This window comes from Mus caroli, unplaced genomic scaffold (genome assembly GCF_978045245.1).
Source record: "Mus caroli unplaced genomic scaffold, Mus_caroli_1 scaffold_19, whole genome shotgun sequence".
Lineage (NCBI taxonomy): Eukaryota > Metazoa > Chordata > Mammalia > Rodentia > Muridae > Mus > Mus caroli.
Genome location: NW_028227274.1, coordinates 7,592,283 through 7,614,746, shown reverse-complemented (window position 1 = coordinate 7,614,746; position 22,464 = coordinate 7,592,283). Strand labels below are relative to the sequence as shown.

The 22,464-nt window shown below is 37.4% G+C and overlaps 1 protein-coding gene across 2 annotated transcripts in view; it reads left to right on the top strand.

Annotated features, from left to right (window-relative positions):
- Positions 1–20,968, top strand: part of Esco1 (establishment of sister chromatid cohesion N-acetyltransferase 1) — a 43,282-nt gene extending 22,314 nt beyond the window's left edge. Inside the window, exons 5-11 of one of the 2 annotated variants that reach the window (XR_015046103.1) lie at positions 1,123–1,186; positions 2,889–3,003; positions 5,181–5,312; positions 9,790–9,910; positions 10,489–10,578; positions 12,875–13,018; positions 15,619–15,754. Coding sequence is in view for 1 of the 2 variants with exons in the window: in XM_021150797.3 (XP_021006456.1) it covers positions 1,123–1,186; positions 2,889–3,003; positions 5,181–5,312; positions 10,489–10,578; positions 12,875–13,018; positions 15,619–15,806; positions 19,824–19,971 (881 nt within the window). In the remaining variant the exon portion in view is untranslated. Of the gene's footprint in view, positions 1–1,122; positions 1,187–2,888; positions 3,004–5,180; positions 5,313–9,789; positions 9,911–10,488; positions 10,579–12,874; positions 13,019–15,618; positions 15,807–19,823 lie in introns of those variants that run through there. The other variant, XM_021150797.3, reaches the window with a different exon arrangement.
- Positions 20,969–22,464: the final 1,496 nt, after the last annotated feature.

Sequence of the window (22,464 nt, the reverse complement as noted above, 5' to 3'; positions counted from 1 at the left end):
GGTGGCTCACAACCATCTGGAATGAGATCCGATGCCCTTTTCTGGTGTGTCTGAAGAGAGTGACATCGTACTCATATGCATAAAATAAATAAATAAATAAACAAAAAAAACAATCAGTCCATGCTACGCACCAGTGGTCTCCATTTGTTCCCAGCCCAGCACATAGACTGAGACCAAGTGTTTCTCCTAGCCAATGCGTCTCTCACAAACGCCTGCTCTGCCTCTCTAGAGCTCAGAGATGGGTCTTGCCAGCTTGCACTCCACTGTGATTACCTCTCCTCTGGAGCTCAGTCCTTGCCCAGTCTTCCCATTCTAAAAAGCCTGGCTGAATTCTGCCCCAGCTAAATTCTTTCTCTCCAGCCCACCTGAGTTGCCACAAATGAAAAGCACCAATCTTAGTTTAGAATCAACAGAGAACACAACTGCTGGGCGTGGAATCTATTGCTCTGAACTTATCAATTATTCTATGTTGGAAATCTTAACTTTCCGTGGTCTATAACCTGCTCCTCTCCTGCCTAGCCATACTAAAAAGTCTATTCCTCTCTCCTCTTCCTCTCTTGGGCCCGAATGCCCTCCTCCCCCTTTTTGCCCAGTGATTGGCTTCTTTTTGTCTTTATTATCCAATCAATTAACTAGGGTAAAATTCTGCTACATGCATATATATGGTGCACTTACGTATATCCATGCACTCATAAACACACACAAAATAAAAATTTTAAAGTAACTTCAGTGTAATGATGCTTAATTAATAATGATTTCTGGCCAGCCTTTAGTCCCAGCACTTGAGAGGCAGAGGTGGGTAGATCTCTTGAGTTCCAGGCCACTCAGGGAGAAGTGGAAGAGAGAGTGTGTTATGTATGATTTCTTCCAATAGAATGAGGGCTATTCAAATGTTTAAGATATTGTACTGGAGAGATGGCTCAGCAGTTGAGCACTGACTGCTCTTCCTAATTCCCAGCACCTGCCTAGTGGCTTACAACTATCCAGTCCCATGGGATCTGATGTCCTCTTCTGGCCTTGAAGGCATAGGCATACATGTAGGCATGAAATGTGCACTCATTCATGTAAAAAACATTTAAAAACTTTTTTACTATACAATTTATGTGCTTTATTAAATGACAGGTTCAGCTCCTAATCAGCAGCACAGTGTACTCAGTAATGAAGCGTCTATCAACAGAAAGAACAGGTATGGTATCACTTTAATTTAGGGACTTGAGAGTTCTTAGACTTTCTGTAAAATGTTAATGCTAGTAATCACCATTTACTCACTTTTTTGCTGTTGTTATTGAATGTCTTCTTTTTGCTGTTGTTATTGAATGTCTTCTTTTTGCTTTTTGTTTGTTTTTGAGACAGGGTTTCTCTTTGTAGCCCTGGCTGACTTGGAACTTGTTCTGTAAACCAGACTGGCCTCAAGTTAGGGATCAACCTTCCTCTGCCTCCCTAGTGCTGGGATTAAAGGTGGGGGCTACCACTACCCTTGATATTTTTCTATATCTATTCATGCCGTAGCTTTCCCTTTTTGTCTCTAAAGGTAATGTGCTCTGAGTGTATTTGTCTCGCTTCCTACCTCATCTAAAGTCTGCATTTGGATTTTGTAGGCATAAATGTTTTGTCCCCTGCTTTTAGTAAGCCCACCACCACCCAGCAGAGGTAGTTATCAGGATTGGGGAAGTGGACCTGTTCAGCAATAGTTTTTTAAAAGGTGGTGAACTTGATCTTCTTTGGCAGCAGTTCAGTCCTGTAGAAACACCAAATATGAATCTGCAGACCACTCTTCTAGGCAGGCAGACACCAGGCAAGAACCAGCAGCTACAGCTTAGTCCTTTCATCAAGCAGACACCAGGCACAAACCGGCAGCTACAATCCAGCCCTTTCATCACACAGACACCAGGCAGTTGTAGTTCAATCCTGAAGAAACCGCCAGGCTCACCAACCAGCCTAAGGCAAGACTACAGAGGGAGCAAGCTGCTGCAGGAACCTCATGAACAGTGTTTGGGCTAGTTTCTCTTAATGGTGGTGTTACCACAAGTTGAGTTCAGCAACACTATGTAAGGAGAACCAATACATGTGTGTCTTTAGCGAGGAATACTGAGGCGGAGCAAACCAAACCAAAGCCCAGTGCTCATCTCCTGCTGTCTGTGGGGTCATATTTATACTCCTTCATCAAATGTCCTTTCATGTATTTGCTATATCAAAACATCCTTTTACCTGGGTCCGCTTCAGGAAAACATCATTTGACATAAATTAACTTTCCAAACAACTAGGAGTTTCCACTTCAGGATTTCATCAGAGTTTTCTTGATCTCTTCAGCAGCTGTGTACTTAATGGACACTATGCTTATTTTTAACTTTCTTCTATTAAACAGCAGTGACAGATTACTCAGTGAAGAATGTCTTTGCCCACTTGGGATAAATTCCTACCTACCAGACTTAGCCTTCATTTCCTCATTTCTTTTCACAATTTTTCTGATTGATGCTGCTGGCAGTAGTGTTTAAGAAAGGTTTTTTTTTTTTTTCTGTACTCCTTGAAATACTAGGTATTAGATATGTTAGAGTGTTTTAAATAAATAAGGTGTTATCTCTTTATGCCATTTAGGTAAGTAGATCTGTTTGCCTCTGCCTTCCAACTGTTGGGATTAAAGGCCCATGTCACCACCACCTGGCTCTGATTTCCTTTTTAAATTTCATACTGGGTGTTGAACCTAGCCCAGGGCCTTGTGTATGTACTCTGTCACTGACTAAATATACAAAAATCTCACCTTGATTTTTATTAGTTTTTTTGCTTTGTATAGAAAATATATTCTTGTCTTCAGTGATTTGACATAATTATAAGGATGTATAATATCTAATTTTTCTCTTTTCCCTTCCTTCCTTTCTTTGTTTTAAAAGGGATGTACCACCAAATCATTCTCAGCTGAAGCATGATTCTCATTTGGAGATAACAATTCCAAAGTCCTTGAAACTGAAAGACTCAGAGAAAGTGGATGAAAAACAGCTGGTCATAGTAAGTATACAATTTACCTGTTGTTAAAGTATTGTTGTAAATGAATTGTTTACTTCAAGTTCTTAAAATACAAATTAAGGGGACTGGAGAGATGGCTTAGCGGTTAAGAGCTCTGACTGGCTCTTTCAGAGGATCCGGTTTCAGTTCCCAGCACCCACATGGCAGCTTACAACTGTTAACTCCAAGATGCAACACCCCCACACAGATACACATGCAGACACCAATGTGTGTGTGTATATATATATATATATATATTTAAAAAAATTGGTTTTTGGTCATCATAAATTTTCATTATAGAAAATATTCCTGGTATTATTATAGTCTTTTCTTCTTTAAATAATATTTTAGTTTCCTTGTCTCTAGTTTTAATCATAACAAATTATATTATTTTTTTACATATTTTTTAGATGAGTTGCTTGATCACTGCCTTTTCCAAGAAGTTTTATTTAAATATTAAAATGACATGGAAGTTAGTACAAATGACAGTGTTTGTGTGTCATGTCTATTATACTACCAATGGATAGAAGCAAGTTGGCTATCCATTGATAGATGAGTATATAATCACAATGGTTAGTTCTCAGCCTTACAAAGAAAAGTCCTTACTCTCGGTGCAGCGTGGATAATATGTTGGGAACAATATGTTGAATGAAATAAGTCGCTCACAAAACGACAAAAGGCCATGCATGGATTTACTTAAGTGAAGGGCAAAGAAAGCAGAATGGTGACTGTAGGAGATTTACAGGGGTGGGAAAGTGGCAAGATGTTCTGCAATGAAAAGAATTTAAGAGATTGCTTATAAGCAGTGTAAATATAAAAAGATACTACCAAACTATATTTAAATATGCGTAAGAAAATTATTTTTATGTATATTTGCTTACATTTGGCTTAGAGTTTTGTTAGACAGTAGATAAATTTTAAAAATGTCAGGCATGGTGGCACACACCTGAATCACAGCACTCAGGAAGAGGAGGTAGGCAGATTTCTGAGACTTTAAGGCTGGTCAGGCCTACTTAATCAGTTCAGGCCGGCTAGGGGGCTATGCATTGAGTTTCTAGGTTAGCCAGCCAGGGATTTATAGTGAGAACCTGTTTCAAAAAGAAAAATACCACTTGAGATAAGTTCTAGGTAATGTTCTGTTGGTAGTTTGAATCCTTTAGAATGAACTTCTCTTTAGTTTCATGCTATCTTGTATTTGCTGTTGATTTCTGTTTATTGTTTAATCCTAGTTGTATATAACACAATAGTGATGTAGCTAAGATTCTATTCTGAAACTTTTAGTAGCTGCTTTAGTTCAAGTTTTACCATTGCAGAACAGAGAAAATAAGTTTATTTATGCCGTTAAAATTGTGTGTATGTGTGCGTGTGCAAGCATGTCCACACCTGTGCCATGGTGCCTCAGTGGAGGTCAGAGACATCTGGTGGATAGGTTCGCTCCCTCCTCCATGTGAGTCCTGCAACACATTATTTTCTCTAGTTTGTAACTATTTTAAGTATGAAGTATATTAGCTCTCCTGCATAGATTATTTGTTTTTTTGGAACCTTTGGACAAAGTTTATATTGATGGACATTTTCTCAGTTCTTTAAAAAGTACTATGCTCTTGAATGAGTCAATGGGTTATTACAATTGAAAATTTGTGCATTGAATGTATGAGCTCCTGTGTATGAGGGACAGAGTAAACAAAGGTGTCTTTAGTCACACTCCATCTTATTTTTGGAGACAGGGTCTGTCATTGAACATGGAACTAATCAATTCAGTTTGACTGGAATTTGAGACTCATGCTTGTGTACTAGTTTTTTAAGATAAATTTTAATTTATTATTAGAGAGAGACAGACATAGACAGTCAGACAAGACAATCAGACAGAAAGACAGACACACACAAATGCAAACACACACACACATGCACATACACGCAGAGAGAGAGAGAGAGAGAGAGAGAGAGAGAGAGAGAGAGAGAGAGAGAGAGATTGAGAACACATGTGCACACATACCACTGTGTCCATGTGGAGGACAGAGCACAGCTTTATTGCGTTTAGATTTTAGACTTTGCTCTCTTAATTTGTTTCATAAATTTAAATGTTGCTCATAAATTAAGTAGTTCTCACTTTATGGTCATAGTTTTGAAGGCTATATTTCTTTGGTGAGGAAGAAAACCTTTTGTTTGTGTTTTATAAATAGGATGCAGGACACAAACGATTTGGAGCAGTGTCCTGTAATATCTGTGGAATGCTCTATACAGCTTCAAACCCAGAAGACGAAACCCAGCACCTGCTTTTCCACAACCAGTTTATAAGTGCTGTGAAGTATGTGGTGAGTAGGCTTTGTGAACTAAAGCACATATGGCTGGAGGTTAGGTCAGGTTCCTTCATTCTTTTCTGTTTCCATTATGTGTATGGATGTTGTTCCCACATGTGTATTTGTGCTCTGTGTGTGCATGGTGTTGATGGTGGTCAGAAGAGAGTGTCAGATCCCCTGGATATTGATGGGCAGCTGTGTGGGTGCTGGGAACTGAACCTGAGTCCTCTGCAAGCGTAGCCAGTGTTCTTCTTGGAGCCATCTCTCCAGCTCTTAGGTCATGTTCTTAATGAACTAAATTGCCAAATTTAAGTCACTGAAATCCTTTTGTTTTTAGAGATTAATAATATATACAAAAGCATGCATAGGTAGTGGTTTCCTTTAAAACAAAACCAAATATAAAAACCAAGGAATTTATCCCCCCAGGTTGATACTGTTCAATTTTAAATTTAGGTTTTTAGTTTGTTTGTAGTTCTTAAAATTTTCTTTTGACATAATTACTATGGAATGAATCTATATTAAATATTCTTGTGGCTTAGTACAGCTTATATTTGGAGATTGATAGTATATACTTTATTAAATAGTTGATTTGGGGACTCTGCTGTTAATAAAACTAGTCTTTATGAAGTCAAAAAACAATTCTAGCACACTTTTAAAAATGTCAAAGTAAATATGGTTTAGTGTAAAATGTATTTTGGTACAAGATAAATTTTCTCATCAGTGCATCTAAGCATAATAGGTTTGTTCAATATTTGCTTCTGAAAAGAGCAAATGTGTTAGCAATTTTGAGCCACTTTAGAAATATAATTGCTATTTACCTGTAACTGAAATGGAATCTTTTATTCTTCACATTACCTTCTGTACTGTACACTGACTTCCAGGATATCTGAACTGAGCTTCATTTCATCAGGTACTAGATACTGGGTCACTTAAAGGTCTTGATAGCTCATCTAGATTCATGTACTTGGCTGTAGTTGAATGGTTTCTGTTCATTGCTTTATGGTTGAATGGTTGATCATTTACCCAGTGTTACTCCTACCCAGGCTAGGGGAGCTCTTCTTCTCTGGTTCCCTACTTGGCTTATCCTTTGTATTTCTTATTTCATATGTATTTCAACATACACTCCTTTCTACAGCTTCACTAAATAAATATAACGTGTGTAGATATAGGCTATAACTTGGTGATTTATTCTTTGCAATTTAGGCTTTTCTAATTTGAGTGTTAATATTCTTAACATCTTATATTCTTTTTTTTTTTTTTTTTTTGGTTTTTAGAGACAGGGTTTCTCTGTGTAGCCCTGGCTGTCCTGGCACTCACTTTGTAGACCAGGCTGGCCTCGAACTCAGAAATCCGCCTGCCTCTGCCTCCCAAGTGCTGGGATTAAAGGCGTGCGCCACCACGCCCGGCAACATCTTATATTCTTACATCTAGAAAACAAAGTGGTGCTGTTAGATAACAAACCATAGAAGGAGCCTGATACAAGTCCTTCACATTCAATTTAAATTGTTTAATTCTCATGTTCATTTAGGGTTTTTGTTTTGCTTTTGGTTTTAGTTTTTTGATACAGGGTTTCTGTGAAGCCCTGGCTGGCATGGAACTCATTACGTAGACTAGGCAGGCCTCACTCAGAGATCTGCTTTCCTCTGCCTCCCTAGTGCTACGATTAAAGTTGGTTAATGCCTTTAATGCCTGGCATTAATGAATTTTTATAGTTGTATTGGGGTATCTACCACTCAGTGTTTTGGTTTTTTTAAATCAGATTTTTAAAAACACTAACTTCTGCTTTCTAGATATTTAAGCAATTAGGATAAGGAAAAATGTAATCATTAGTTGTTAGTTGCTGTTAGAAATCCACACTAAGCTGGGAGCTGGTGGCATACACCTTTAATCTACCACTTAGGAGGCAGAGGCAGGCGGATCTCTGTGGCAGCTGAGTGAGTTCTAGGACAGTCAAGAGCTACATAATGAAACCCTGTCCCAAAAAGCAAAACAACAACAACGTCTAAACTAGGGGTGAAGTTCCATAGTGAAACATTTACTTAGCATGTTATCAGCTCTACTTTTAAACCTTAGCATAGATACATGGGGGTTTCATGAGAAATATGAAATGTGGCTGATATGTTAGCGTAAGCTTTTAATGCTAACACTTGGGAGCCAGAGACAGTCAGATCTATGAGTTTGAGACCAGCTTGGTTTACATAGCAAGACATTGTTTCAAAACAAAAACAAAAAGTAAATATAAAATGTTGTATAGCATCCAAATGGCTAGATTATGGAGATGTAGGTTTTGGAAAATACTTCCTGGTAGCAGAGGGTTATATCTAATATGATTACAGCTATGTATTTGCAAACATGGTGTGGTTAAATATATGTCCTTCATCTCTGTTTCATTTTCAACCAGTAGACAAATTTTGACTCTTAAAAATTCTCTAGCCGGGCGTGGTGGCGCACGCCTTTAATCCCAGCGCTCGGGAGGCAGAGGCAGGCGGATTTCTGAGTTCGAGGCCAGCCTGGTCTACAAAGTGAGTGCCAGGACAGCCAGGGCTACACAGAGAAACCCGGTCTCAACAAACCAAAACAACAAAAAATGAAAAATCTCTAAGAGTCACGTTATTAGCGATACTGGCAGAGTATTCAGTGCACTTGAGTTACATATGTGTTTTGAGTTAGCATGATTGTTTTATCTTTGTGCGTGGTTGTAGTTATTGTTGTACTTTGGGAGCATTTGGTTGATTAGTTGAGTAGTGCCTCGGTTTTCTTTGTACTCGTAAGAAGAGAATGGATGCTCCTGAGTTACCTAGTGGCTGTTCTGTGCTACTGTCTGTCTGGTGACAGCCGTTTTCTAGATTGTTTAGAATAAGAAACAGATCCAGAGTTGTAGTTCCCCCAAAGCTAACAAACTACTACATTTGTTAGTTTCCAAGAGTCCAGACTTGGGGCTGGAGAGATTGCTTAATGGTTAGGAACACTTGTTCTTTCAGAGGAACCCACATGGTAGCTCATAACATCCACTAACTACCTTTCCAGGGAACATAACACACTCTTCTGACCTCTTAGGGCCTCAGGCACTCACATGGTATGAACAAAGAACACTTATACACATGAAATAAATATAAATATTTAAAACAAAAATGTAAGCTTTTACTATGGAAGTTTCCACTGAGTTATACCCTTAGGATCAATGAAGTCTAAATAATAGTAATTCTGTTTTTCACAGTTTCTAGTTACATACAAAGGCTTATTTTGGTACATGACAAAACAATTATATTTAAAATAAAAATTATCTAATTGTGATGGTTTTCATAGACAAACGTGTACATTTCTAATTATTTCACAAGAAAAATTTGTACTAAAATGTCATTAAAGCAAGATAATATGTCTGTGGTATGTAATATAATTATACAGTTTTACTATTTTTAAAGTCATTTAATAGGAAGAATAATCTATTTAACTATCTTGAGGTAATTCAGTCCAGAAAGTATGTATAGTTTGAAATTACTTAAATCTGCAGTTCTTTATTGAACTTATGGTTTGATTTCTTCCTCCTATACTCTATGGTTTGATTTAAAAAACAAAAACAGTAACTTCCCTTTCACATCATAGACATTGAATTGGTTTCAAAAGTTTTCCAAGAAGTAATGTTAATGTAAATTCCTTTTTAAAAGAAGTGTTATCTTTTATGCCTTTAAAAATTGTTTAGTTATATTTAAATATGTGTGTGATTCTGATTGAGCTTTTTATTATTCTGATTTCTTTAAACAGTTTAGATTATTTATTTTACTTTATGTGTATTAATGTTTTGTTTGTATGTGTGTATGTGTATCATGTACCTGCCTGTTAGGTCTCCAGGAACTGAGGTTACAAATTGTTCTCAGTTACCATGTGGGTTCTGGGAATCGAACCTGGGTCCTCTGCAAGAGTACCAAGTACTCTCAAGTGCTGAGCCAGCTCTCCAGCCTGACTTCTTAAGCTTGAGATAATTTTCCCATCCCTAGTTCATTTTAGTCACTTCAGTTTTACTTGTCCTTGAATACATATTTTTTAAGCAGATTTTGAATTTTCAATATTTAGTTCTATGGTCTTATGTATGCTGACCTTTGTTATTAGAAATTTTTGTCTCTAAGATCCTGCTCCTATTCCATCAAAAACAAAAAACAAAAACAAAACAAAAAGATAACCTAGAAAACCAGTTTCTATGTTTTCAGTCTTGCCATAGTATATCAAAAAATTAGCTGATCTTTTCTTTATTGAGCTTTTATATTTTTAGAGGTGATGCTAGAAAAGAATTTTTCCCTAAATAGAATTGCAAATTGCTTTTTAAAAGGCCTCTTTCCATAGCATTGCTTGGGTAAGACTAATGGAACAACTAGTTATAGCTCACTCCTTCTGTAATCATTTCGAACTTCAGAGTTCCTAGTTTTAAGCTCTGGTGCAGTCCCATCTTACTAGATTTAAGTGGTTTTTGTTTTGTTTTGTTTTGTTTTTCATGCAGGTTCTGCTCATTAATCACCACGAGTGTGGATCTGAAGAAGAGTTTATTACCTCTCTTTTTTTGAGTATGTCTAACTTCAGATACACACAACGTAGCCTCTTCCCTAGTAGATTCTTAGAAGGTAGTTATATTTTTTATAGTCTCCTTCTTGTGGCTTTGACAGTTGTGAACCATAAGAGTAAAAGCTGTTCCTTTCATAGTGGGCTACTGCATGCAAATCAGTTCACCTGAAACCTCCTGGAGGTCTTTGGCATACCAGACATAAATATACAAGTGTTTATTTGTGGAGGTAACCATGTTCCAACAAAATCTGAGAGCTAAATTCTTTTATCCAGAATCTGGGAGAGTTATCCTTTCACTTCTGGGAATCACTGACTTTAAGGGGCTTGGTTTTTTGGGTTTTTTGGGTTTTTTGGGTTTTTTGGGTTTTTTTTTTTTTGTGCGTGATTTTCAAAATTTGCTAGGATGGGAAATGATAAATTAGAAATTTTGTGGTATGGCATATTATGAACGAGAACTAGAAGTTAGCTTGTTCAATCTGTTATAAATTTAACAAAACATACTTATAATGCCTTGTTAGATAAGTATTAATGAACCTATATTTTTCATGTTTGCAACTTTTAGACAAGTGGATGTAATTTTTGTCTTGTACATGGATGAACAAAGTATCATACATAAAATCCATTCTTTTATATTTAGGGCTGGAAAAAAGAAAGAATTCTTGCTGAATATCCTGATGGTAGAATAATAATGGTTCTTCCTGAAGACCCAAAGTATGCCCTGAAAAAGGTAACTTTTTAGTAAAATTTCATACAGAAAACTTGGACTATTTTTAAGAGGATAATACATTGCAGGTTTTGCACATTAAATGCCAATTCTGAATTAAAGAAGGTCATCTACCCAAAGAAAAAATGAATACAATTAATCTGAAATGAATTGAAAAATTATGCCAAACCTTACTACATATAAAATATATGAAGTAGTTTGAAATATTTCCTGTGAACAATGTGAGTGATTACATGGAAGGCATAATTACGTCTTTAGTAGTTGATAGAATTTACTTTATTGAGAAATGAATTAGAATAATGCAGTGTGGCACTGTTTTGTCTTACAGAATATTTTGAAAAGGACCATGGCATAAACTAGTGTGCAAGCCTCTTGAGTTTAATCACCACTAATGAAAAAAGAAAAAAAAAACCATAAATTACATTTACAAATAATATACTTACTATGTCTTAATTGTCTTTTAGATTGTTTTTTCATGAAAGATTCTTAATGTGGGTATGAGTGTAGTTATTTATCTAAAAATCTAGTTACACTCTAGTGTGTCTAAAATGTCCAGAACCACAAGGGAAATAAAAAAGTTTAAATTTAGGACTACGTCACCTGAAAAGGAGACTAAGAAAACACCTATCATTTGAAAATATAGCTAACATCTTAATTGATATAAGAAATATATTACAAATATATACAAATTGTCTCAATAACTATTAATTTCTTTAAGCTTCTTCGGGAAAGCCTACAATTGATTGTATTGCTAGTCAGTAACCCATAATAGGCTTAAAATTAAAATAGAAGGAGTTGTGAGCAATCCATTTCTAAGAACCAATCAAGGATATCTTATAAGAGGTCAGAGGTTATGAGTGGGTGTAGTTTCATTAGTGGTTAATGGATGCACTTTGTTGTGTGTGCAACAGAAACAAGAGTATGGGACAACCCAGAGGTTATTTGTATTTTAGGTTTAGTGATGGGAATGGTCATTAGATGGAACATTTGCAACTTGTGTGTCCCCATTCTGTCCCCTTCCCCCTCAAGTTAGGGTGTTACTGTGTAGCCTGGTTGGCCTAGAACTTGCTGTTTAGACCAGGCTGGCCTCAGACTAATAGAAATCTGCCTACCTCTGCCTTACAGATACTGGGATTAAAGGGATGTGCTGCCATCCTGGCAATTTATGTTCTTTTAACTGGAGAATTAGTGTGCAGGCCCCTATAGAGTTGTGATTTTTTTTTTAGTGCCTACAAGAGCTTGAGCTTGGAAGAAGCAGTTTGATGCTATGTTAATGTTGAAGGTTCAAACCTCTGTTCCCCATGGTTTTCTAGATGTTTAATGTTTGACATAAGAGTATGTCACATCTCTGATTTGCAATATCTAAAATTATTCAAAAAGTAAGGTAGAAATGAGATAATCTTCTGACTAATTCAGAGCAGTAAAAACAGAAAAGCAAGAGGGCGATCAACATTCTTGATTGCTTTCCTATGTTGTAATTCATCAAACTGTAGCTTATCTTACTGTCTCACTATTTTAAAGCAGAGATTGATTTTTGCATCTATGTGTTAACCTGTACTGCTTTGAAGTAAAGTCAAATTGTCTAATTATTTAAAAAAAAAAGAGTATGTCACATTTGAATTTGTCGCTTCCACATACAAAATGAAGAACTATAATATTCAAAGAGATATTGGATTAAAATGGGTTCAGTTCTTGATTTCTGTCACTTTCAGATGCTTGCTAGATAGGAAACATGAATTTCTTTCCTGTGTTCCATTAATTTTACTGTTGAAAGTTCTAACTATGGCTTGGAAAGAAAAGTGGCTTGCTAGCTAAGATCCCAGTATGTTCTGACCATTGTAGACACTTGGTGTTCCTACTAAGGGAGTCTTAATGTTCTTACCTGCTTAGTGCTAATGCTCTCACCTATACCCATACTGTTTCCTAGATTGCTAGGTTTGACAGAACCCTCTATCCTCCCCCCCCCTTTTTTTTGCCAAGTTACTTCTAGTGTTAAAAATCAGTACATATACCTAAAATAGTCCTTCAAGCTGGGCATGGTGGTGCACACCTGTGATTTAACTTAGGGACTTAAGGCAGAAGAATTGCCTCTAGTTCAAGGCCAGCCTAGGCTACATATTGAACACCAGGCCAGCAAGGAGGTACATAACAAGATAACAAGATTCTGTCTCAAAAACTAAAATACACCTCAAACAAAAAGCTCTTTAGAGAGTATATATTATATATTATTGAGTAGTTTTTACCTATATACAATTTTTTATACAACTGTTTAAACAAAGTATTTTTCTTTACTTGGCAGGTTGATGAAATTAGAGAGATGGTTGACAATGATCTGGGTTTCCAACAGGCTCCATTGATGTGCTATTCCAGAACTAAGACACTTCTCTTTATTTCTAATGACAAAAAAGTAGTTGGTTGCCTAATTGCAGAACATATTCAGTGGGTAAGTGACTTCTAAAGAGTGTTCATACATAGTTTGATATCTAAATTAACTTATTGTTACTATGTGATCTTAAATAATATCCTAATAAATTTATCTACATTTTAGATAAGGGTATAAATTTAAGAATTATATATAATACTGCACTATAGTAGAATTGTATCTTGTGTAGGAATTAATTTTTCTGTTTTGTTTTTGTTTTTTGAGACACAATCTCACTATGTAATACAGCTTGGTTTATAATTCACTATGTAGCTCAGGCTTTCCTCAAACTTGGAATTCTCCTGAGTACAGGAGTTATAGGAGTATACCACCACACGAAGGTGGGAATTAGTCCGTCCATCCATCCATCCATCCTTCCTTCCTTCCTTCCTTTTTTTCCCCCTTCTTTTTCCCTTCCACTCTCTTTTTTTTTTTTTTTTGAGATAGGGTCTCAATATGTATGTAGCCTTAGCTGTTCCAGAACTCACCATGTAGACCAGGCTGGCCTTAGATTCATAGAGATCCTCCTGTCTTCGCCTCCCTAGTGCTGAGATTAAAAGCATGTATTACCATGCTGTCTTAGTTAGGGTTTCCATTGCTGTAAAGAGATACCATGACCAAGGCAACTCTTATAAGGACAACATTTAATTGGGGCTGGCTTATAGGTTCAAAGGTTCAGTCCATTATCATCAAGGCAGGAGCATGGCAGCTTCCAGGCAGGTGTAGGGCAGGAGGAACTGAGAGTTCTATATCTTTTTCCAAAGACAAACAGGAGAAGACTGGCTCCCATGTGGCTAGGAGGAAGGTCCCAAAGCCTACCCCTACACCAACACACTTCTCCAACAAGGCCACACCTCCTAATAATGCTACTCCCTGGGCCAAACTTACTCAAACCATCACACATGTGTGGCTGCTTTTTAAATACAGTTTCCTAAATATAGTTTAATCCTGGCACACCCACTTGTTTTCATACTTTTACATAGCTGCTTTCATACTATAAAGGCAGACAGAACAGCTGTTGAGGTGCATGGATAGTTACTGTCTGTGTCTCTGTAGAAAGTTTGTCACCCCTGAATAATTTTTTAGTTAAGCTCTTAAGTGAGCAGTTGGTTTGTGTTTAGGAGGCAAATTACATAAAAAGCAAATTGCAGCTAGTGATGTGTTCACATAGTTAGTTTTACATAGTGCTGAAGACCAACCTCAGAGAACAGAAGTTTCTGGACCTTTAATCAGTTTCACTTGAGCCAGACCTGAAATCTGTTTTATTTCAGCCAAGTTCTTGCTCATGTATTCAGTTGTACTTTGTTCATACTCAGTGGTGCATTGATATCTTTACCATGTTCATAAGTATCTACACAATTGTGTACTTTATCACAGTAATTTTAAAAACTATGTTTTCTTTCATGTATGCCTGTATGTCATGTGCATGCCTGGTGCTCCTCTAGGCCAGAAGAGGGCATAAATCCCTTGGAATTGAAGTCACAGATAGGTGTGAGCTGCCATGTGGGTGCTGGGTTCTCTGAAAGAGCAGCCAGTGGAGGCTGGAGAGATAGCTTAAGAGCACTGACTGCTCTTCCCGGGGTCCTCAGTTCAATTCCCAGCAACCACCTGGTGGCTCACACACAGCCATCTGTAATGAGATCTGATGCCCTTTTCTGGTGGAAAAAAAAAAAAAAAAAAGCAGCCAATGCTTTTTTTGGGGGGTGGGGTGGGGAGACAGGGTTTCTCTGTGTAGCCCTGGCTGTCCTGGAACTCACTCTGTAGACCAGGCTGGACTCGAACTGAGAAATCTGCCTGCCTCTGCCTCCCAAGTGTTGGGACTAAAGGCGTGCGCTACTACTGCCCAGCAAGCAGCCAATGCTTTTAACTGCTGACCTATTTCTCACCCTCTACATGTGTCACTCTTAATTTTTGTTTTCTAATTTAAATTTCGTGCTTTGTCCTCTTGGAAAACTAGCCATGCTCTTTTTGACAACTCTATTGGCACAAGAATGTTTACAGTGGTTTTATTGAGACCAGAATATCGAAGAAAGGGCTTTCTCAATTTTCCTTTTCTCCACACTCTGAGTTTTTCTGTCATGGTGAGCTCATGAACAGTAGGAACAGTCACTATGACTGCTAAGCTCTGAACATGGACTTTTTCAACCTAGAATCCCGATGGTAGAGGAAGACACCATCCATTCCTGTTGCCTTCTCCTTTAATGGCAAAATTTTTCCTTGTTCAATGTGCTTAATTATATGGTCAAATTACTAGATAAGTCAGAATGGAAATAGACCCAGATCAGTAGGTGGTCTGGTAGTTTGTTTGTTTGTTTGTTTTTAAAGATTTATTTATTTTATGTAAATATACTGACACTGTCTTCAGACACAGCAGAAGGCGGCACTGGATCCCATTACAGATGGTTGTGAGTCACCATCAGATGGTTGTTGTGGTCAGCAACTCTGGTTTCTGGGAATTGAACTCAGGATCTCTGGAAGAGCAGTCAGTGCTCTTAACCACTGAGCCATCTGTCCAGCCCCAGTCTGGTAGTTTTTTAAGCAGTCAGACATAGTTTATGCATCAGCAAGATTTACACTAGACAACTGCCACCTTTATCTCTTCCCATTTTTGACATTTATAGGGCTATCGAGTTATAGAAGAGAAACTTCCAGTTATCAGGTCAGAAGAAGAAAAAGTCCGATTTGAAAGGCAAAAAGCCTGGTGCTGCTCAACATTGCCAGAGCCTGCAATATGTGGGATCAGTCGGATATGGGTGTTCAGCATGATGCGGCGGAAGAAGATAGCTTCTCGCATGATTGAATGCCTAAGGTAGCTTATGTAATTCTTCAAGTCATTTGCAGTAGTTTAGCATTTCAATATAAAGATTGATAGTTAGTTGTAACTGTTTAACTTTTATCTGTATTAATTGTAAATTTTGTATAAGTATACTAGGTCTATACATCCTTTTTGTTTTAATTTGAAGAGTAAAAAAGTTTGACAATGGGTTAGACATTATTAAACCTCTTTGATTTTACTTATAACTGTAAAATTAGTCCAATATAACAGACATATTTCAACCCATGTTCACTATTGGAGGTTTTTAAACAGAACCAGAGAAATGTGCATAGTGTTTGGGAAATGAGCTTTCAGAGAAAATTGTCTCTGTTAGAATTTTTGGGCCAGTGACATGGCTCTGCAGGTAAGGTACTGACCGAAAAAGCCTGCTGACCTGAGTTTAATCCTCACATAAAGGTAGGATGGGACAGCCAACTCCAGAGAGTTGTATGAGCTCCAAATACACACGTGAACATTCTCTCTCTGTTCCTGTCTGTCTCTCACACACACATTATGTTTTAAAAGTTTTTTAAAGTATTTTTATATTCTTTTCTGTCTCATTTTTCTGTTATTTGGATTCAGACTTTTTTCTTCCAGTAAAGTCCCTAAGATAAAAGATAAAGTGAAGAAGGTTAAAATTAATATCTATAAGGGATTTTGGGGGCAGAGCCAATAGCTAGATAGTAGAGCACTTGTCTACCAAGTGTCAGGCCTCAGGTTCAATCTGTAGTACTTAAAAATTGTTTTAGGTCAGTTTATTTATATATAGAACATGAGCTGTTTCCCATGGGAATATGGTTGAAATAATCCATTACTGTTACAGATGAAAGCCTAAGGATTCAAGGACTATATAGCTCCTTATTATGTTAATGGATAATAGCTCAGAGCTGTTCTTTACGAAGCCTGAAAACAAGCTAATTAAGTAAAAAACAGTCCTAAGGGAATGAGAGTATTTATTGTCCATCCTTTAAATCTTGCAGCAAGCTGTGTAGGTTGTTCTTGTTCATAAAAAATTTGAAACAGCAGTATTAAAATTCTTCCAGTGGTCGTGAATAAGCTCCCTGTTAAAAACCCTGTCTTTTCACTTATAGTCCTCCGTACACAGATCTTCCATTTCTAGTGTATCACACTCTGGAGGTGTCACCAGCGGGCTTGAGAGTTAAACCTTAAACCATCTATATGCCATTCAGAGGGCTTTAATATATTCAGAACATACATAAGTTACCATGTCATCTAATTTTGGAGCATTTCTACTCCCCACCCTCTCCAGAGGACAATCTCAGGTGCTATCTCTATCTTGGTTTTTTGAGACAGAATCTCTCACTGGCCTAGGACTCACCAAGAAGGCGAGGCTGAATAGCCAGTGAAAGTCAGGGATCTGCCTGTCTGTCTCCACCACGAGTGCTAGGATCAGAAGAACATGAGCCACCACACCTGGCTTCTGGTAACTGAACTCAGGTCCTTGTCCCTGTACATTACCAACTAAGCTATCTTCCCAACCCCATTTTAAAAACATTCTGATGATTACCATATAGTAGAGTACAATTATTTGTTCTTTCATCAGCTGTGCATTTGGTTTGTTTTTGGTTATTGGCCATCATAAATAATATTTCTGACATACACAAGTGTTTGTATGAATATATATTATTTTGAGAGGTGTATACTTAGGTGTACAGTTTTGAGGACCTTGTAGTACTAATAAGTTTCATGTTTTGAAGACCTGCCAAACTCTCTTTACAGTGCCTGCACCATTTTTACAGTCACACCAGCAATAGATGAGAGTTCCAAGTCCTTCACTTCATCTTTTTTAGAACAAAAACCTGTTGAGAGGCAGTGGATGTGTCTCAGTAGGTAAAGTTCTTTCTCTATAAGCGTGAGGACCTAAGTTCAGGTTTCCAGCACCTATGTAAAAGCAGGATGTGGTGGCATGTACCTATAATTCAGTGCTGGGGGCCAGTGACATACTGATCCCAGGATCTCCTGGCTACATTTTAGGCAAAACAGCAGGCTCCAGGTTTAGTGAGAGACTCTATCTCAAAAAAATTAGATGGGAAGCTGAGCATGGTGGCACATACCTTTGCTACCAGCATCTGGGAAACAGAGGCAGCTGAATCTTCTGTTAGTTTAAGGCTAACCTGTTCTGCATAGTAAGTTTCAATTCAACCATAGCTACACAGTGTGAGACCCTGTCATAAGAACAGTAAAACTGAAGGTTGGGGCTGGAATGAGGGTTCAAAGGTTAAGAGTACACACACATACACATACACACCCTGTGTTCTCAAGTCTCTCTGTCTCTGTCTTTTTCTCTCTGACAGATACACATAAAGAAAAGAACCTATTCCAACTTATGTCAGCTTTTAAATTGGATTATTCACATTTCTTTGTTGAGTTGCAATGTATTATTATGGACGGCTTAGTATCTGATTTATAGATATTTTCTACCATTTTGTGTTTGTCTATTTATTTTCTTGATAATGTGTAAAGGACCACAATAAAGTCCAGGCAGGCCTTAAAGGGCTTTTGTTTGTTTGTTTGTCTTACTATGTCTTACTAAGTATCCCTTTTTGGCCTGGAACTTGCTATGTAGATCAGGTTGACCTTGAACTCACAGAGATCTGTCTGCCTTACAAGTGCTGGGATTAAAGGCCTAACTAAGCCTTTGGCTTCAGCTATGGTCTTAAACTTTTGATCCTTTGCCTCACTTTACAGATGCTAGGATGATAACACCATGCCTGGGTATGCTCACTTCTTATTTTGATGAGATCTTCTTGTTCGTTTGTCTATCTTGTTGTCATATTTTAAAAGCCATTATCTAATACGTGTCCCCAAAGATGTGTGCGTGCTCTTCTAAGAGTTCATAGTTTAGTTTTTATACCAAGGCTTTGGCTCTATTGGTTTTATGATTGTATGAGAAGTGATAACCACACAGATAAGCTTTTGGCATGCAGGTGTCCTGCTGTCTCACTATTCCTTACAGGAACGGTACTCAGCCTCTGAATAGTTGTTAGCCTGGGCATGCCTGCAAAGATTTCCACCTGGACTTGTGGTTTATTTCATTGTACTCTGTATCTGTGCTTACATCAGCATTACACATCTGGAAAGTTATAGTTTATGTGGCATATTTGGAAATAGTCCTTCAGCTTTGTTCTTTTTTTTTCTTTAAAAAAAAAAAAAACAACAATTCTTTAGTGTTCTTTTTATTTCTTTGTGAAGATCAGCTTGTCAGTTCCTCTGAGGAAGACAGCTATGGGTCAGTGTGTACAGTAACAGTGTCTTAATTGTATTGAGTCTTCTGATTTTTAAACATGGGGCATCTCCCTTTATTAGGTTTTTATTCAAACAATATTTTATAGTTTGTAGCTTACAGCTCTTTTGGTAATTATCCTAAACATTGTGTTCAACTTGGTGTTACAGGATTGTTGTTTTCTAGGGTCACATTTGGATTGCTAATTTCAGGTATATAGTTCACACACAGATAGCTAATACAGTTCACCCCTGAATATCAATCTGGATTGTAACCTTTGAAATCATTTACTAAATCTTAGTAGGTCTTTTGGTAGTCTTTGGATTTCCTATATACTAGATGACTTCTTCTGCCAGAGAGTGAGTCGGTCAGGACACTTCTTTCTTTTCCTGTCATGGTTAGAACTGTCAGTGCTGCTATTGAAAGGGCAAGTACAGATTTACCTTCTTCCTGGCCTCTGAGAAACAGTCTGGTCTTTTACTGCTATACCCAGATTGAGTGAGAAGTTCTTCATCTCTCAGTTGTTGAGTACTATGACAAGGTGTTGGGCAAATGTTTTATAGTTGTTGCTTTTGTAAAAGTCTTACTATTTCAAACTAATATTTTAGATGAATACATATTTTATTTTTTAGAATAATATGGCATTGCTTAAGTCTTTCTTGTCTAAATGAATTTGATGGGTTCAGTTTCAATGAACAAAGATTAATTTTTCAATCTTCCCTATTTTCCCCCACCCCTTCTTTTTTTTTTTTTTTTTTTTTTAACAGGAGTAACTTTATTTATGGCTCATATTTGAGTAAAGAAGAAATCGCTTTCTCAGATCCCACTCCTGACGGAAAGCTGTTTGCAACACAGTACTGTGGCACTGGTCAGTTTCTGGTCTATAATTTTATCAATGGACAGAATACCACCTGATAGAAATCTTACTTATTGTGCCAGAAGACATCTTTTGAAGAGAAAGAATTGGTTGCTGACTTTATCCAGGAACTAGGGCCATTTTTTTTACAAATGAACTCAGGACTGGCAACAACCATATGGTTGTTCCATTTTCATAAAATTGGAAACAATGCAGTAATAGCTTATTATTGTTTTGTTTTTTTAAAGAAGATATTTTATTATCTTTTACAGAAATTTATGATTGTATTTTATCTATAGTTATTTAGACATGTTTACATGCAGCAGATAATTGTTCATAGTGGACTGAAGATTAATGCAAGGACTATGGTCTCATTGATAAGTATATTTTGAAGTTCTTAATATGGAAATATACCAGTGTAGCTTGGTACTGTATTTTTTTATATTGATCTGCTGATACCAGTTATAGGTTTAAAGATTGTATTTTCAAAATGAAAACCAATGCTTTTGAGTTACTATTCAAAGAGGGTACAGTATTACACACTTAAGAATTTGAAGTTACTAAAGTATACTCTTGAGCATACCCCACAGAAAAGGAGAGCTCCAAGTGAAAGGACTTGCATAATAGCAAGTGTCTCCATTGCTTATGTTTCTGAGACTGATGGTGAAAAGGGAAGGTCTCTCCTGTGTGGAGCCATAAATGACTAGAGTCACAAAGAACTACAGAATAGTTGTAAACTAAATGTGGACGGCTTGGTATCTGCGTTGTTATTCCTCAGAAATACTGCACTGAGTATACGCCCTCATTACTGGACTTCATCTTGATACTTGTCTGTCCTTCACAGTGCCCTCTACTTTTAAAGGGTTATATGTCGAAAAACTGCTGTGGCCTTTTATGACCTGTATATAATGTAGAATAAAATAATAAAATACTTGATAGCTTTTTCTAAGTGATAAATGTACCTGATACAATGTTATATTGAATGTTTGTACCCTTTCAGGGAGTTTCTTAGATTTGGGACTGAAATAAGATTAAAATACAGGCTTCTTAACGGTAGTTTTCACTAGCTTGCAATTTTTTTCTGAATATTTTAATATTAATTAAATTTAAAAGAAAGAACCACAGCACAAGAGTGAAGCGCCACTGTGGTTTCATTTAGATCATCTTTATGGGCTAAAATGATCATATCTCCACTGGAAACCTATTAAAATTTAGGGACTCACATTATGATTAGCAGTCGGGTATACATTTTACCCCACCCCATAGATTTGTTCTTTTATTATTTATGGAGTGGTGTCACACTGTACTCTTCATGAGTAGAATGGTTGGGGTATAATTATTTTCATTCTCTCTCAAAAGCAGTGATCCATCTTTTCCCTTTTCTAAAGATTTTACATTTTATTTACTGTAAATATGTGAGTACCACATGTCTGCCTGGTGCCTGGCATTGGATTTTCTGGAGGTGGATATACAAGATGGTTGTGAGCTGTTCCCCATAGGGTTAGGGAACTAAACTCTGGACTTCTGCAAGAACAGCAAGTACTCTTAATTACTGAGCTCTCTCCAGCCCAAATTTCCTCCTTCCAGGCCCAATCATCTTCATCCTCATCTTCATCTTCACCTCCTCCTCATTATCTTTCTTTTGTTGAGACAGGGTTTCACCTCTGTAACCTTGGCTGGCTGTGAACTTAAGAGATCTGGTTGCTTCTGCTTCCTGAATGCTGGGATTAAAGGTGTATGCAGCTATTAACTTCTGTTCTCTCTCTCTCTCTCTCTCTCTCTCTCTCTCTCTCTCTCTCTCTCTCTCTCTCTCTCCCCTCCTCCCTCCTTCCCTCCCTCTCTCCCTCCCTTCCTTCCATTCTTTAATTTATGTGTATGTACATGTATGCTAGGAATTGAATTGAATGTGGGTTAACTACAAGAATGGCAAGTGCTCTTAATTGCTGAGTCATCTCTTCACCCCTGATCTGACTTTTGACATTATCAGTTTCCTTGAAATTAAGACTCTTCTAGTCATCTTCCTTCTCCTTATTTGCCTGATAAGTACCTTGATGTAAGCACGGTGAAAATTTTGGATAGTTTTAGTTCTCTGGTCCTGTTAACTTCATTAATACAGGTCCCATTTCCATGTGAGCCTTAACACTACTTGGATTAGCAGGTTGTGCTTGGCGGAGACCGAAAGGGAGAACAGGATAAGAGCACTGGTTGGCTGCTTTAAATGTTGTTGTTACTGGGAAGGAAAATTACAGATACGTTTCACATTAGTAGTAATAACAACGGTAACGACAATAACAATAATAGTAGTAACCCAGCCCCCCAAGTTTGACAATCGAGGTGTTTCTCTAAGAATAGTGCCATTGGAGTGGGTCAGACCCTCGGTTTAGTGTTGCATCGCATTGTGAAAACCCAATAAAACAAGGTTTCTGCCAGGCAGTGGTGGTGCACACCTTTAATCCCAGCACTTGGGAGGCAGAGGCAGGCGGATTTCTGAGTTGGAGGCCAGCCTGGTCTACAGAATGAGTTCCAGGACAGCCAGGGATACACAGAGAAAC